This window comes from Mobula birostris, chromosome 7, assembly GCF_030028105.1.
Source record: "Mobula birostris isolate sMobBir1 chromosome 7, sMobBir1.hap1, whole genome shotgun sequence".
NCBI classification, from domain to species: domain Eukaryota; kingdom Metazoa; phylum Chordata; class Chondrichthyes; order Myliobatiformes; family Myliobatidae; genus Mobula; species Mobula birostris.
The window spans coordinates 105666757-105682343 of record NC_092376.1 but is presented as its reverse complement, the minus strand read 5'-3'; the positions used below and the strand labels follow the sequence as shown (position 1 = coordinate 105682343).

The 15587-nt window shown below is 41.0% G+C and overlaps 1 protein-coding gene across 1 annotated transcript in view; it reads right to left on the bottom strand.

The window, feature by feature from the left end:
* LOC140200352 (dedicator of cytokinesis protein 2-like) overlaps window positions 1-15587 on the bottom strand; it is a 699328-nt gene that overhangs the window by 179458 nt on the left and 504283 nt on the right. The window contains exon 29 of the mRNA XM_072263559.1: window positions 4401-4495. Within this exon, the coding sequence (XP_072119660.1) occupies window positions 4401-4495 (95 nt within the window). The remainder of the gene's footprint in view (window positions 1-4400; window positions 4496-15587) is intronic.

Sequence of the window (15587 nt, the reverse complement as noted above, 5' to 3'; positions counted from 1 at the left end):
CACAAATTGGCAATCTTTTCCCAGCTTTCCTTTTATCTGTCACCATAGTGGTTTTCATCAGTAACTGTCTCTTACCACTTAATGATAAGTCATTTGTTTTTTCTTTACAATTTTCCTGCCCAACCAATACACTTTCTCCTACAGCCTCCGATTCACTAGAGTCATATAGTCACACAGCATACTTACAGGACAATTGACCCACTTTGTCCATACCGAGCATCAACTACACATCTACATTTTTCCCATTTAACAGAACATGGTCCATAAAATTACCTTTCTGTTGAGAAGTCTCTTACTTGGAACAATTCACAGTTATCTGCCCAAATCCTCAGCTCTAGTCTTGTCTGTCTGTTGTGTTCCAGGCCCTTTTTCCATTTAGATAAAATTACGCTATTCCAAAGTTCAAAGCTCAAAGTAAATCTGTTATCAAAGTACACATACATCAACGTATACAACCATTTTCTATTCTTTTTCTATTTATTCAGGCTGATTGGTCTGAAAGTTTTTCATTCTTGTTTACCATTTATGTCATCAGGTTTATGGTTAAAGATGCAAGATCTACCTGCTTAACCAAAGAGACAACATCCCAGTTCAGCAACATTGGTTCCACATCAGTACCACGGGGTAAACTCCTCAATTAGATAATGACTCGTTTTACGTAAAGGCAAGACTAGATGTCAACAATTAATGAAAAAGCCAAATTGCTATTAGCTTTGTTTCCAAGGAAGCAATGACCTATACTGTATGTTACTGAGAAATTAGAGTTATGGACAGATATTGGTAATGTGTTAATCTGGGCCATTTCATGATTAAATTAGGTTTAAAATTCAACAGGACAATTGTCACCCACCCCTCCTTACTGGACCTGGTGATACATGCGATCCCTTTGATTAAACTAAACCATGGGGACAAACTAATATTAATCTCTAGCTGTTCAGACCTTTTCTGATTGTAGGTCCACATGCTGATGACGAGATTTGTTCCACAACAATATAAAATCAAGTAATCCCTTCATTTTAAAGGGTATGAGGAAGCTGATATTTCAGTACAGATTTGCTGTTCTGCCGTTTGTGCAATTGTTTTTTTTACTATATGAATAAGCAGGTTCATGAGTAGTTTCAGATCTGTATTAGGTCACTCCTATGCAGAAGCATTGCTTGTCAGTTGATGTTGTATTGTTTAGAAGTTAATCTAAAGGTATCAAGAAGATTTGGCTGAAATAGAATGTTATTTTGAGTTTATTAGACGCTAATCTAGATGCTAATGGTTTAATCATACTATTTACTCGTTGGAATCTGAAAATATTTACCTGTAGAAAATTTAACGAAGTCCTTACTTACCTGTGTATATTTACTTGTATGACCAGAACAGTGTGGTAATTGTACTGTATTCTGTTGATTTTCAGTTTCACACCTTATTCACCATGTCATGCCATTGAGTCAGCAATAAAACCAGAGATCTAGGAGGCTATACCCTGACTATCATGTCATTTTTGAAAGAAGTTTGGCTGACTGTCTATTTGATGTTACAACACCTCAGTGAGGATGGTAAATTTGCTCTTTCACTTTGGGAGATCAAATTTGGCAAGATCCTTAATAGTGTTGATGTGAAGAGGGATCTTGGGGTCGAAATCCATGCTTCCTAAGAGTGGTTACAGAGGTTGATAGGTTGGTAAATGCATGCCTTTACTTGCCTTTTTTAATCATGTAACTGAGTTCAGGAGTCAGAAAGTTATGTTGCAGCTTTATAAAACTCAAGATAAGCAGTGTCTGGAGTATTTCTCTCCGTTCTGGTTGCCCCATTTTATTTATTTATTTACAGTGCAGTACAGGCCCTCCAACGAGCTGCGCTACCCAGTGACCTATCTATTTAACACTAACCTAATCACAGGACAATTTACAATGACCAATTAACCTACAAATCGAAATGTTTTTCAATTATGGGAAGAAACCAGAGCACCTGGACAAAACCTTTGCAGTCATGGGGAGAAAACACAAACTCCCTACAGAGGCCACTGGAATGGAACTCTGAAATCTGATGTCCTGAGCTGGAATAGATCACGCTAACTGCTGACTGAGGCTTTTCAAAGGGTGCAGAAGAGGTTTACCAGGATGTTGTCTAGATTTGAGAGCATTTGCTATAAGGAGAGGTTGGTCAAACTGAGGTTGCTTTCTCTGGATTCTGAAGAGAGCTGAAGAGAGATCTGATAGAAGTTTGTAAGATTATGAGAGGCATAGACAGAGTAGACAGACAGTATCTTTTTCCCAGGATTGAAATGGATAATACATGAAGGCAAGCATTTAAGGTGAAAAAGGTTAAGTTCAAAGGAGATATTGTGGGGCAAGTTTTTTTTTACACAGAGTGGCAGGTACCTGAAATACGCTGTCTAGGGTGGAGGTGGAGGCATTCTAAAGGCACTTAGATAGGTACATGGATGTGAAGGAAATGTAAGAATATGGACGTTGTATAGGAAGAAGGGATTAGTTCACTTGGGTATTATATTACTGATTTAATTTGTTCAGCACAACATAATGAGCTGAAGGGCCTGTTCCTGTGCCGTACTGTTCTATCTTCTGTGCTCTAAGTTCATGCTTCCTAGATTTTATATGGATAATTTCTGGTTATCCATGTCTCTGTTTTGGTCATTTTACCCACATGGGCTTGTGGCTTTCTCGTTATTCTGGACCCAGCATTTCCCTTGCAATTAAATGCTTTACAAAGATGAGTGTTATTTTTACTGGGTTTAAAGTTCAAGGTTCAAAGTACATTTATTATCAAAGTATATATACTATATACAAACTTGAGAGTCATTTCCTTACAGGTAGCTGCAAAGCAAAGGAATTTAATAGGACCCATTAAAAAAGAAGACCGGCAAACACCCAATGTGTAAAAAAAAAGAACAAATTTTGCAAAGAATAAAAGGTAAACTGGTCCAGGAAGGAGCCCATTAGTTCAGGCCACAGCCTCACAGTTTAGCACAGACAAGTAAACCTCACTGAACAGTGAGTTGAACACCGGCCTGTCCTTCACCTTTGGCCCCAACTCCCTGATCTTTACAATCTGGTTTGGCGCTTAAATCGGCCAAACTTGTACTTGGGCCCTGCCACTGTTTCCTTTCAGGCCCAGGTCTCGCTGCCTCGATGTGGCCTATACCCGACCTTTCTAATCTGGTCCTGTATTTAAAGCAGGCAAACATCAGCTTGTTCCTTGCTCTCGGGCCCAGAATCTGCCTTGCCTCGGTTCTGCTGCTTGGAATCAATTCCAAGTCCACTCCAGGAATGGCCAAACATTGCCTCATTCCTTGCTCTTGGGCGGGGCCCCACTGCCTCAGTTCAGCCTGTACACACAATGCCGCAACCATCCTGCACCTTTGAGTCTTCAGTTCACATTGCAAAGATGCCAGATTGCACAGTTCAGAGACTCAGCTCCACAAGGGAAGTTACAGATTATTGATTGCAGTAATCTTATTTCAGAACTACTATGTAATTAATAACATAGTTTTGCTTGGTGCCAGCAAGGCATAACTGTGTTTCACCAGCACCATCTTAAACCAGAATAGATTTTTCACAGACTTAGTGCAATGATTAATTCAAAAACAATTGCAATGTTTCTTTGAGTTTTCTCACACAAGCACTGAACAATAATATACCCTCTATCTTTCCACAAAATCTTCAAACTGTGTTTTATATACTGTTCTCCTCGAAGGAGAGTGGGTTTTTGTTCTGCTGCAAACCAGAGTTAAGCTGTAACTGCACTTGAAACCTTATGACTAATCATTAGAGACATATATTCATTATTGCTTAACTATCTGCATTCAAGAAAAGTAACATGATAGACAAATGTCATTCTGCTGCCTCAGTTCAAGACAACTATCTCAGACATGGAACGAAAAGGAACATTTCTGTGATGGCATTGTGCACAGTCAGATTCCCAAACTAAAACAAATTCTAACCTTTTATTTCCATTGTTTTTTTAATGTCTTACCAATACATCTGGACCAACTCAAAGTTAGATGTAAAGTAATATGTATAGACAAAGAAAGGGCTTATATTTTTAAAGTACTTTCTACAAACTCAGAATTTCCCATAGAAACAAATTTCACAACACAGTTGACGATGATAATAAACCTGATTCTGATTCTGATCCTGAGAAATTAACAGCTAAGACATTATAATAACTCCTATCTTCAAATGGTACATTCACTTGATGGGTCAGGTGAACCCTGTTTAACATTCCATTCAGAAGGCACTATGTCACACTTCAGTGAAAAGGCAGCTTGGGCTATGTGCTAGAATATCTCAACCGGAATTTGAACTTACAATGTTCTAACTCAGAGACAAGAAGAGTAAAATCAACTGTGACATAGCTGATATAATGACAATAGTGATTGTAGACCCTACCTGTTCTGCACCATTCTCATAGCCACCCAGTCAGCAGGATAGACATTCTTCTTTATCAGATCCATGAACAAAATGAACGTTTCCATGAAGAAATCCTGAGGGCAAAATCCATTGGTAAGAAGCAAGTGACAAAACCAGTGAATTATGAACAAGAGAAATCTGTCTTTTACATGTAGCACTGAAATAACTGACCAATCATCTTGATTGAAATTTAAGGATTAAGGCTTCACAACAAATGAAGGGACTTTTCCAATTGTAAACTTTCTTTGAAGCAGGAGTTCAATGCTTTAATAATTTAAGCACAGAAAATTGCATTTGAATAATGGATATAGAACAGTACAACAAAGGCCCACAATGTCTGTACTAAACACAGTGTTGAATTAATCTGCATTTCTTCTGTCTATACATGATCCATATCCCTCCATTTCCTGCACATTCTTGTTTCTAAGCATGAACAATGGGAAGCTTTACATTTCTTCTGATTGGTAAATATGGTGCATCTGAGAACTCCTGCGCTTTGCAGACAGTAACTTGACAATGTCTATGTACTAACGATAGACCGTCCATCAAATTCTACCATAGTCTATATTTCATGATTCATAATTAATATAAATGTGATATCAGTCTTGGCTCATCGGACACACCCTCTTCTGTTTAAATGATCACATTCACTACCATCGCCCCTTTTGCTTAGCTCATTAGTGATAATGTCAGTCCCTGAAAAACACCATCACCATCATTAAACAACAGTGCATGTTCATTTTATACTGATTCTGGAATCAGGCCGACACAGAGCAACTATCACACACCAACTGTTTCTCAAAGTTCCAGAACTTGCATCTGGGCAGTTCCAATGCACTTCGGCTGAATAGATTAGGATGCACAGAAGAAAATAAAGACTATAAAAGTGATGGACATTGATGTGAACAGCCATTCCCATAGTTGGGTTTGTTGTGGAGACCCTCTAAACAGACTAGTCCATGTGACCTCCAGAAAACATGCAAAAAATTAGACAAAAAGAATGGCCAAATAAGGGAATAACACTTGGAAAATTTTTCTGACTCCCTAAAGTGATTGAAACTAGTTTATGGGACAAAATTGACTCACGCTTACAGGACGCTTACTTCTTACATGAGATGATCTCCAGCCCAGCAAAATACAGATCCTATATGGTCCAGACCTTGTTTAAGGAGCTGGAGGAATGCTGCTTGTGGCTCTGGCATTGAAGCAACAAATCTCCCCTCCTGTCCATCACATTATTCAAAGAAGGAATAGGTTGATTCCAGTATAACCATCCTCATTATTACATCTTACTCACTCTCCCAAAGAAATCAGGAATTAGAAAGTAAATGTCATCAAACTTCCCCTGAATGAACCAAACACAGTTGAGGATCTCTATCTCTCACCCCACAATCTCTTGGATCCACTACCATCAAGAAGGAGTTACTGGAGCATCAGGACTCCGGCTGGCAGACGGTTTAAGGCTTCTTCCCTCAAGCTGTGAGACCAGTGAACATCCTGCCACCTCCGAGGTCTTGTCACTAGGACAGTGAGCCGTTCGCTGTTTACTGTTTACCTGTGCTGCACACTACATACACATTCAATTATACTTTATATTTTATTAACTTATTTGTGGTAATTTTTTATGTGCTGTGTGTGATATATGTTTCGTGGGTGAACTGTGGCCCAGAGGAATGTTTTGTTTGGTTGTACATATGTAGTCAGATAACAATAAAATTGAACTTGAAGCCCTGTTACATTACCCGTATTCTGAGTCTAATGAAGAGAATAGTATTCAGTTCTCTTAGAGATGGTGTGCTTCTTTGGATTTGGAACTTACTAATTTCGCATGTTGCATTTCTTTCCAGGACTTTTAAATATTAAAAGTCATCTCAGATTGTAAAGACGGTGAATCAAGAACCTAATAAAAGCCCGTTTGAAAATTACAAGGCCAGTCCTCATCAACACTGCCATCCACACTAACTGCAGATAGGAAGCTAGTCATCTGTAAGTGCATCAATTCAAATTGTGTCTGTGGCAATAAACTAATTAAACGTATTATCTTCGAATAGTACCTTAACAGCTAGCAACACACATCAAAGTTGCTGGTGAATGCAGCAGGCCAGGCAGCATCTGTAGGAAGAGGTGCAGTCGACGTTTCAGTCGTCAGGTCTAACTGAAGGAAGAGTGAGTAAGGGATTTGAAAGTTGGAGGGGGAGGGGGAGATCCAAAATGATAGGAGAAGACAGGAGGGGGAGGGATAGAGCCAAGAGCTGGACAGGTGATAGGCAAAAGGGGATACGAGAGGATCATGGGACAGGAGGTCCAGGAAGAAAGAGGGGGGGGGGGGGACCCAGAGGATGGGCAAGAGGTATATTCAGAGGGACAGAGGGAGAAAAAGGAGAGTGAGAGAAAGAATGTGTGCATAAAAATAAGTAACAGATGGGGTACAAGGGGGAGATGGGGCCTTAGCGGAAGTTAGAGAAGTCGATGTTCATGCCATCAGGTTGGAGGCTACCCAGACAGAATATAAGGTGTTGTTCCTCCAACCTGAGTGTGGCTTCATCTTCACAGTAGAGGAGGCCGTGGATAGACATGTCAGAATGGGAATGGGATGTGGAATTAAAATGTGTCCCCCTCGTACCCCATCTGTTACTTATTTTTATGCACACATTCTTTCTCTCACTCTCCTTTTTCTAACAAAAGTTGGAATTCAATAGAAGAATTTAACACAAGAAGTTGGAACAAGAGTAGGATATTCAGCTCTTTGTATTTGTTCCAGTATTCAATAAAACATGGCTGTTTTCTACCTCAGCACCACTTTATAGCCTAATCTCAAAACTCTGAATTATTTTAGTTTCCGAGAGTCTATTAATTTCTGCCTTGAATAGACTCACTGTCTGAACCTCCATAGCAATTTGGGGTTCAGAATTCCAAAAATTCATTCCCCTCTAGGTGAAGTGGTTTCTTCCCATGTTGGTCCTGAGTGGACCTTTCCTGATTTTGAAACCACTGGGGGTACAAGATGTGTCATTTCATCTCTTTTCTTTCGGAGATTCAGGAACCCAAAAAATCCTTCCAGTGAAACACAGGTACCTCCATTCTTATAAACAACAAGTTAACTGTGATAATAAACCTGATACTGATTTGTATTCTATGTTCACAGTTGTGGCCCCTTCTAGTTGGAGATAGGGTGACCTCGTTATGCTGTCTTACTTGCTGAGTGTTTCCAGCATTTTTTTCCTGTTTCAAATTTTCCAGCATCTGTAGCTTTTGATTTCCAGTTAGTCTGGAGTACTAAATGCCTGACTTTTCAGACTGAAGGATGATATATGATGTTTACCAGTGGAACTCTGTTATATCTGTAGAAAACTCCAGTTAACCCATGACTGGGGGACTGAATCCAGTTCTGGTCATTGTGCTTTAGAAAGGAAGTGAAGGATCTGAAGAGCGTGCAGAAAAGAGCTCCAAGAGTGGTTCCTGGGAAGAAAGACTTCAGCTAGTAGAATGGAGAAGCTGGTGTTATTATCCTAGGAGAAAAGTTCTTGAAATGAGTTTAAGCAGAGATTTTTTAGGTAGGAAGAAACAGCTCTGAGTATTTGAATGTTCATGGATCAGTGGAACAGAGAGTCAACATTCTTGGCAGAACATGTAAAGGGCATGTAAAAATTAAGTGCTGAAGCTTTATAAGGTATTGGTCAGACCTTACTTGCGGTATTGTGAATAGTTTTGGGCCCCTTATCTAAGAAAGGATGTGCTAGCGAAGTCAGAGGGTCCAGAGGAGGTTCACAAGATTGATCCCAGGAATGGAAAAGCTAATGGATGAGGAATGTTGGATGGCTCTGGATCTGTACTCACTAGAGTTTAGAAGAATGGATGGAGGAGTCTTATTGAAACCTATCTAATATTGAAAGGTCTAGATAGTGCAGATGGGATAATGATGTTTGCAATAGTGGGAGAGTCTAAAACTTTTCATAGGGCCATTCATAATTCAATATGGACTTTTCATAAGTCCATAGGGCACAGCTTCAGAATACAAGGATGTCCCTCTCGAAGAGAGATGAAGAGGAATTTTGTCAGCCAGAGTGTGATGAATCTGCGGAATATATTGCCACTGATGGCAGTAGAGGCTAAAACATTGAGTATATTTAAGTGGAAGTTAATAGGTTCTGGATTAATTACAGTATCAAAAGTTACAGGGAGAAGAATGAAGAATAGGATTGAGAGGGATAATAAATCAGACATGATTGAATTGCAGAGCAGATACGATGGGCTGAATGGCCTAATTCTTTCCCTATGTCTTATCTTAAGGGTTAATGGTTTTAGCCAATTTTATTTGAATATGCCTTAGACTTAGGAAACTAAAAAGGTCATGAAGAGGGAAAAGACTAACTACGAAAGGAAGCTAGCAAATAATATCAAAGAGGATACTAAAAGCTTTTTCAAGTATATAAAGAGTAAAAGACAGATGAGAGTAAATATAGGATCGATAGAAAATGATGCTGGAGAAATTGTAATGGGAGATAAGGAGATGGCGGAGGAACTGAACGAGTATTTTGCATCAGTCTTTACTGAGGAAGACGTCAGCAGTATACCGGACGCTTAAGGGTGGCAGGGAAGAGAAGCATGCGCAGTCACAATTACGACAGAGAAAGTACTCAGGAAGCTGAATGGTCTAAAGGTAGATAAATCTCCCGGACCAGATGGAATGCACCCTTGTGTTCTGAAGGAAGTAGCTGTGGAGATTGTGGAGGCATTAGCGATGATTTTTCAAAAGTCGATAGATCCTGGCATGGTTCTGGAGGACAGGAAGATTGCAAATGTCACTCCGCTACTTAAGAAGGGGGCAAGGAAGCAAAAAGGAAATTATAGACCTGTTAGCTTGACATCGGTGGTTGGGAAGTTGTTGGAGTCGATTGTCAAGGATGACGTTACAGAATATCTGGAGGCATATGACAAGATAGGCAGAACTCAGCATGGATTCCTTAAAGGAAAATCCTGCCTGACAAACCTATTACAATTTTTTGAGGAAATTACAAGTAGGCTAGACAAGGGAGATGCAGTGGATGTTGTTAATTTGGATTTTTAGAAGGCCTTTGACAAGGTGCCACACATGATACTACTTAACAAGATAAGAGCCCATGGGCTTACGGGAAAGTTACATACCTGGATAGAGCATTGGCTGATTGGCAGGAAACAGAGAGTGGGAATAAAGGGATCCTATTCTGGTTGGCTGCCGGTTACCAGTGGTGTTCCACAGGGGTCCGTGTTGGGGCCACTTCTTCTTACATTGTACATCAACGATTAGGATTATGGAATAGATGGCTTTGTTGCTAACTTTGCTGACGATACGAAGATAGGTGGAGGGGCCGGTAGTGCTGAGGAAACGGAGAGTCTGCAGAGAGACTTGGATAGATTGGAAGAATGGGCAAAGAAGTGGCAAATGAAATACAATGTTGGAAAGTGTATGGTTATACACTTTGGCAGAAGAAATAAATGGGCAGACTATTATTTAAATGGGGAGAGAATTCAAAGTTCTGAGATGCAACGGGACTTGGGAGTCCTCGTACAGGATACCCTTAAGGTTTACCTCCATGTTGAGTCGGTGGTGAAGAAGGCGAATGCAATGTTGGCATTCATTTCTAGAGGAATAGAGTATAGGAGCAGGGATGTGATGTTGAGGCTCTATAAGGCGCTGGTGAGACCTCACTTGGAGTACTGTGGGCAGTTTTGGTCTCCTTATATAAGAAAGGATGTGTTGACGTTGGAGAGGGTACAGAGAAGATTCACTAGAATGATTCCGGGAATGAGAGGGTTAACATATGAGGAACGTTTGTCCGCTCTTGGACTGTATTCCTTGGCGTTTAGAAGAATGAGGGGAGACCTCATAGAAACATTTCGAATGTTGAAAGGCATGGACAGAGTGGATGTGGCAAAGTTGTTTCCCATGATGGGGGAGTCTAGTACGAGAGGGCATGACTTAAGGATTGAAGGGCACCCATTCAGAACAGAAATGCGAAGAAATTTTTTTAGTCAGAGGGTGGTGAATCTATGGAACTTGTTGCCACGGGCAGCAGTGGAGGCCAAGTCATTGGGTGTATTTAAGGCAGACATTGATAGGTCTCTGAGTAGCCAGGGCATCAAAGGTTATGGTGAGAAGGCAGGGGAGTGGGACTAAATGGGAGAATGGATCAGCTCATGATAAAATGGTGGAGCAGACTCAATGGGCCAAATGGCCGACTTCTGCTCCTTTGTCTTATGGTCTTATGGACTCAGTGGGCTGAATGGTCTCTTTCTGGCCAATAACAATTCCACAATTCCGCTATGTAGCCAACACTGAGCCAAAATGTTAGTACAACATTTTGACTTTATAAATCACTGATGAGACACATTTAGAATATTATGAAAATGAATACAAAAATTGTGAAACCTGGTCAAGATGGTGTTGATCTGCAATGTCCATCTAAGTTCAAAAGTTCAAAGTAAATTTCTTTACTATCAAAGTGCATATTCTCATTCTATACTACCCTAAGATTCATTTTCTTGCAGGCATCACAGTAAATACAAAGAAACACAATAGAATCAATGAAAAATTGCATACAAGAAAGACAGATAAGCAACCAATGTGCCAACGAAAACAAAGCCAAAATAAAGAAAAAAACAATAACAATATATAAATAAGCAATAAATATCAAGCACATGAATTGAAGAGTCCTTGAAAGTGAGTCAATGGGCCTTGGAATCAGTTCAGTGCTGGGGTGAGTGAATTTGATTGAAGTTTACATTCATAGAGATCATTTTGGAGTAGTGCAGGGAGTTCAAATTAAATTTTAATTTATTTATTTTATTGAGATATAGCGTAGAATAGGCCTTTCCAGCCCTTTGCGCCATGTCACCCAACACCTTCCAGCTTAACCCCAGCCTAATCACAGGGCAATTTACAATGACCAATTAGTGTATATGTCTCTATAGTACAATCCTGGGATTCATATTATCAGCAGCTACAAATAAACACATTGAAAAAACTACACATGAACAAAGACAGACAAAAAATGTGCAATCAATAAACAAACAAACAAATAACTACCATTGAGAGCAAGAATTGTGGAGTCTTTGAAAGTGAGTCCATAGGTTGTGGAATCAGTTCAGTTTTGAGGTGAACGAAACTACCCTCTCTGGTTCAGGAACCTGATGGTTGAAGGGTAATAACTGTTCCTGAACCTGGTGGTGTCGGCCCTAAGACTCCTGGATCTCCTTCCTAATGGCAGTAGCAGGAAAAGATCATGAACCTTGTTGTGGGGTTCCTTGATGAGAGATGCTGCTTTCTTATGGCAGCACTCCTTGTAGGTGTGCTTAGTGATAGGGAGGGATTTTCAGATGGGGTTGTATCCGTTCTGTTTTGTAGGCTTGTCCTTTCGTAAGCATTGATGTTTCCATACCAGGATGTGATGCAATCAGTAAGGATACTTTCCACTGTGTACGTTTGTCAAAGTTTTAGATAATATATTGAATCTGCGCAAATTTCTAAGAAAGTTGACGGCTGCCGTACCTTCTTTGTAACAGCACTTAGGTGCTGGTCCCAGGACAGATCCTCTGAAATGATAACATCAAGGAACTTAACATTACTGACCCTCTCCACCTCTGATACCCGAATGAGGACTGGCTTATGGACCTCTAGCTTCCCCCTCCTGTAGACAATAATCAGATTTTTAGTTTAGCTGATATTGAGTGACAGATTGTTGTTGTGACACCGCTCAGCCAGATTTTCAATCTCCCTCTGCAAATTTGTCACTACCTTTCATTTGGCCAATAGCAGTGGTGTCGTCAGCCAACTTAAATATGATATTGGAGCTGTACATAGCCTCACAGTCATAAGTACAAAGTGAGTCGAGCAGGGGGCTAAGCATACAGCCTTGTGGTGCACCTGTGCTGATGGTAACTGTGGATCCAAACTGACTAGAGTCTACAAGTGAGGAAATTGAAGATCCAATTGCACAAGGAGGTACTGAGGCCTAGGTTTTACAGGTTATTGATTAGTTTAGAGGGGCTGATAGTGTTGAATGCAGAGCAATAGACAATGAAGAGAATCCTGTTGTATGTATCTTCACTGTCCAGACGTTGCAGAGCTGAATAACGCAATGACACCTGATCTTGACCTGTTGTGACAATAGGGAAGTTGGAGCTGATCCACATCAATCCGTAGGCTGGAGTTCATATGTTTCATGACCATCCGCTCAAAGCACTTCGTCACAATGGATGTAAGTGCTACTGGGTGAGAATCATTAAGGCAGGTTACCACGTTCTTCTAGGGTATCAGTATATTTGAAGCCTACTTGAAGCAGGTGGGTACCTCAGACTGCTGAAGCGAAACGTTAAAGATGTCAATCCAGCATAGGTCTTGAATACTTGGCCAGGTACATAATCTGGGTCTAATGCTTTCTGTGGTTTCACCCTCCTGAAGGATGCACTCTCATCGACCTCAGAGAGAAAAATCTGGAATTAGGGGCCAGGTTAGGGTTTAAGGACAGGGATGAGAGGGAGTTAGAGGTCAGGGACTGTTAATGAAGAGTCAGGGACAGCAGCAGTTGGTCAGAGCATTCCATGGTTGAAGGCCAGTGATCCCTCATGGATGGATGTTGAGAGGGCAGGCACTGAGGAGGAAGAAGAGCAATCCTCATGGTCAACGACAGAGGTCAGCAGTGTCTTGTTACTTCCAGGTTGGCGAGTCCAGGAATAGAGGCCCGTGCAAGTCCAGAGTTCAAGACCTGGAGCTCAAAATCCCATGACTGGTTAGCCTTGGGGTCATTACTAAAGGTCAAATTCTGAAGTTGAAGACTCGAAGTCAGCGAGTCTGGGAGTCAAGGCGTGAAGGTCAAAGCTCCTGGGTCAGTATGTCCAGAATCTGTGAGTCTAGACCTGGGCCTGGAGGTTGAAGGCATGGAAGTGGCGTGCCCTGAGGTTTGAGGCCTATCCATGTATATAAGTAGGTGGAGTAGGATAGGAAAAGACTTGTTTTGTTGTTTTTGTTTTGTTGCTGTTCCTGTTATTGTTTGTGTTATTCTGGTCAACATGGTGGGCATGCAACGTTGGCTGCATAATGTGAGGCAACAAATCCTGGCACATCCTTAGGTAGTGTTGCTTGTTAACTGTATGTTTTGATGTACATGTAATGAATGAATGATTCTGAGTCTGAATCTGAAATGATTAACTCACACCAAGTAGATATTGAAAGAATGTAGAGGAAGGTAACCAGAAAAGATGAAGATACGAGACAATGAGATCATTAAGGTGTTGTGTTTGGGTATGGTCTCAGTAAAAGGGAGGAAGTAATATGTTTTTTGTTCTCATCAGAATTCTAAAACAAGGTAATGATCCCCTCCTCCTTCCCCTTATCCTGTGGTCCGTTCTCCTTTCCTGTCAGATTCCTTCTTCTCCAGCCCTTTACCTTTCCCACCCACCTGGCTTCACCAGTAACATTCCAGCTAGCCTCTTTCCCCTACACCAGACATTTTATTCTGGCATTTTCCTCATTCCTGAAGAAGGGTCTCAGCCCAAACATCGACAGTTTATTCATTTCCATAGATGTTGCCTGACCTGCTGAGTTCTTCCAGCATTTTGTGTATATTCCATGAAAGATTGTTTAATTTTTCGGGGCAACAGAACCACGAATGAACGCAGCCTTCTGCTCAAGAGGCGTAAATTCAAAGTTACAATACTTCTCGAAGATAAGAGATGGAGTTAAGATGGCGCTAAACGGTGACTTCTTTGCTTGCATCTTTGGAAACAGCTCTATTTCCATCTTTAATATCTTTATTTTTCCTTTTCAGTGTTCTTTTGAAGGCCCTGACCTGGAGTTACACGCAGACTTCGGTTCTTTGCGGAAATGGGACTCATTCTCGGGGTTTCAGGACCGGCCATTGTTGTTCGGCTTGCCAAGGGTTTGGCCGGACAGTCCGGCTCGGATTCAGAAGCCTGAGATCTCGGAACCCTGGAGACGGGCAGATCAAGGGTTACTGTCACGGCAGGAGACTCATGTGTCGTCGGGGAGGCTGGAAAATCGTTTGCTGTGGGCTCAAAGACCCGAGATTTTTGCAATCTTCAGGCACAGAGTTTGTGAAAAGCGATGAAATTGACTTTTTAACATTGTAAACCAGCAGGTTGTTGTTATGTTTTCCGCTCGCTGTGAAAATGGGGGACATCTCCTTCTCCCTTATTAGGGAGAAAGATAACCTGTGGGTTGTCAAATGCCAGATGAAATGTGATCGTCTTTGGGGTAACTGCAAGTCTGTGTCTTTGCTATCACCTAGCTCACGCTTGTGCTCGGTAGCGGGTACGCTTTTTTGGGGGGGGATTGTTGCTTGCTGCCGTTTACATGCAGGAGTGGGGAGCTGGGGGGAGGACTTTGGGGTTCTCACGTTTAATTGTCATTCATTCTTTGGGGAACTTTTCTGTTTTCATGGATGTTTGCGAAGAAAAAGCATTTCAGGATGTATATTGTATACCTTTCTCTGACATTAAATTGGACCTTTGAACCTTTGAAATCAGCTTTAAGCCATTAAAATAGGCTTCCAAGGTGCTAGTATAAATTCATTCAAATGTAAATTAGTTAAACTTCTGTAGGTTAACTGTACCGTTACCAAGACCCAAGATGAATTCAGCCATCTCCATTGAGTGGGCTAGTTTGTTTGCTAGGCCTGTGTTTGAAAACACTCGCTTTATGTTGAAACTCTGCCATTGGAATCAGTTACAGGACAGATAAAGAAAAAAGATTCAAGCATATGCTCAAAACATCCTTAGAAAAATGGATTATTCTCACTGAGACTTGAGAATCTCTGGCCCATGACAACTCAAAGTGGAGATGAAACCTGTAAGATGGTATTCAGAACTCTCAGGCCATGTATCAGGAGTACAGGGAAGACCTGCATAATTGTCAGAAGGAGCAGACTTCAAATTAAAGTACTCAACTGCTTATGCCGTCAACCACCTCTTGCTCTTCTCACACTGGCCTCAATAGCCGCCTTAGTCAAAAGTGGAGTGGGAGCAAGTCTTCCTCAAACCCATGGGTCTGGTCAAGAAGAAAATCTTAACTGGGGTACAGTGTTATTGAGCAACACAGATAACCGAGAATTCATTGCTGGCATTTTTTTCTTCATGAGGGACTGTAGTTGAATAATTGATACAGATGTA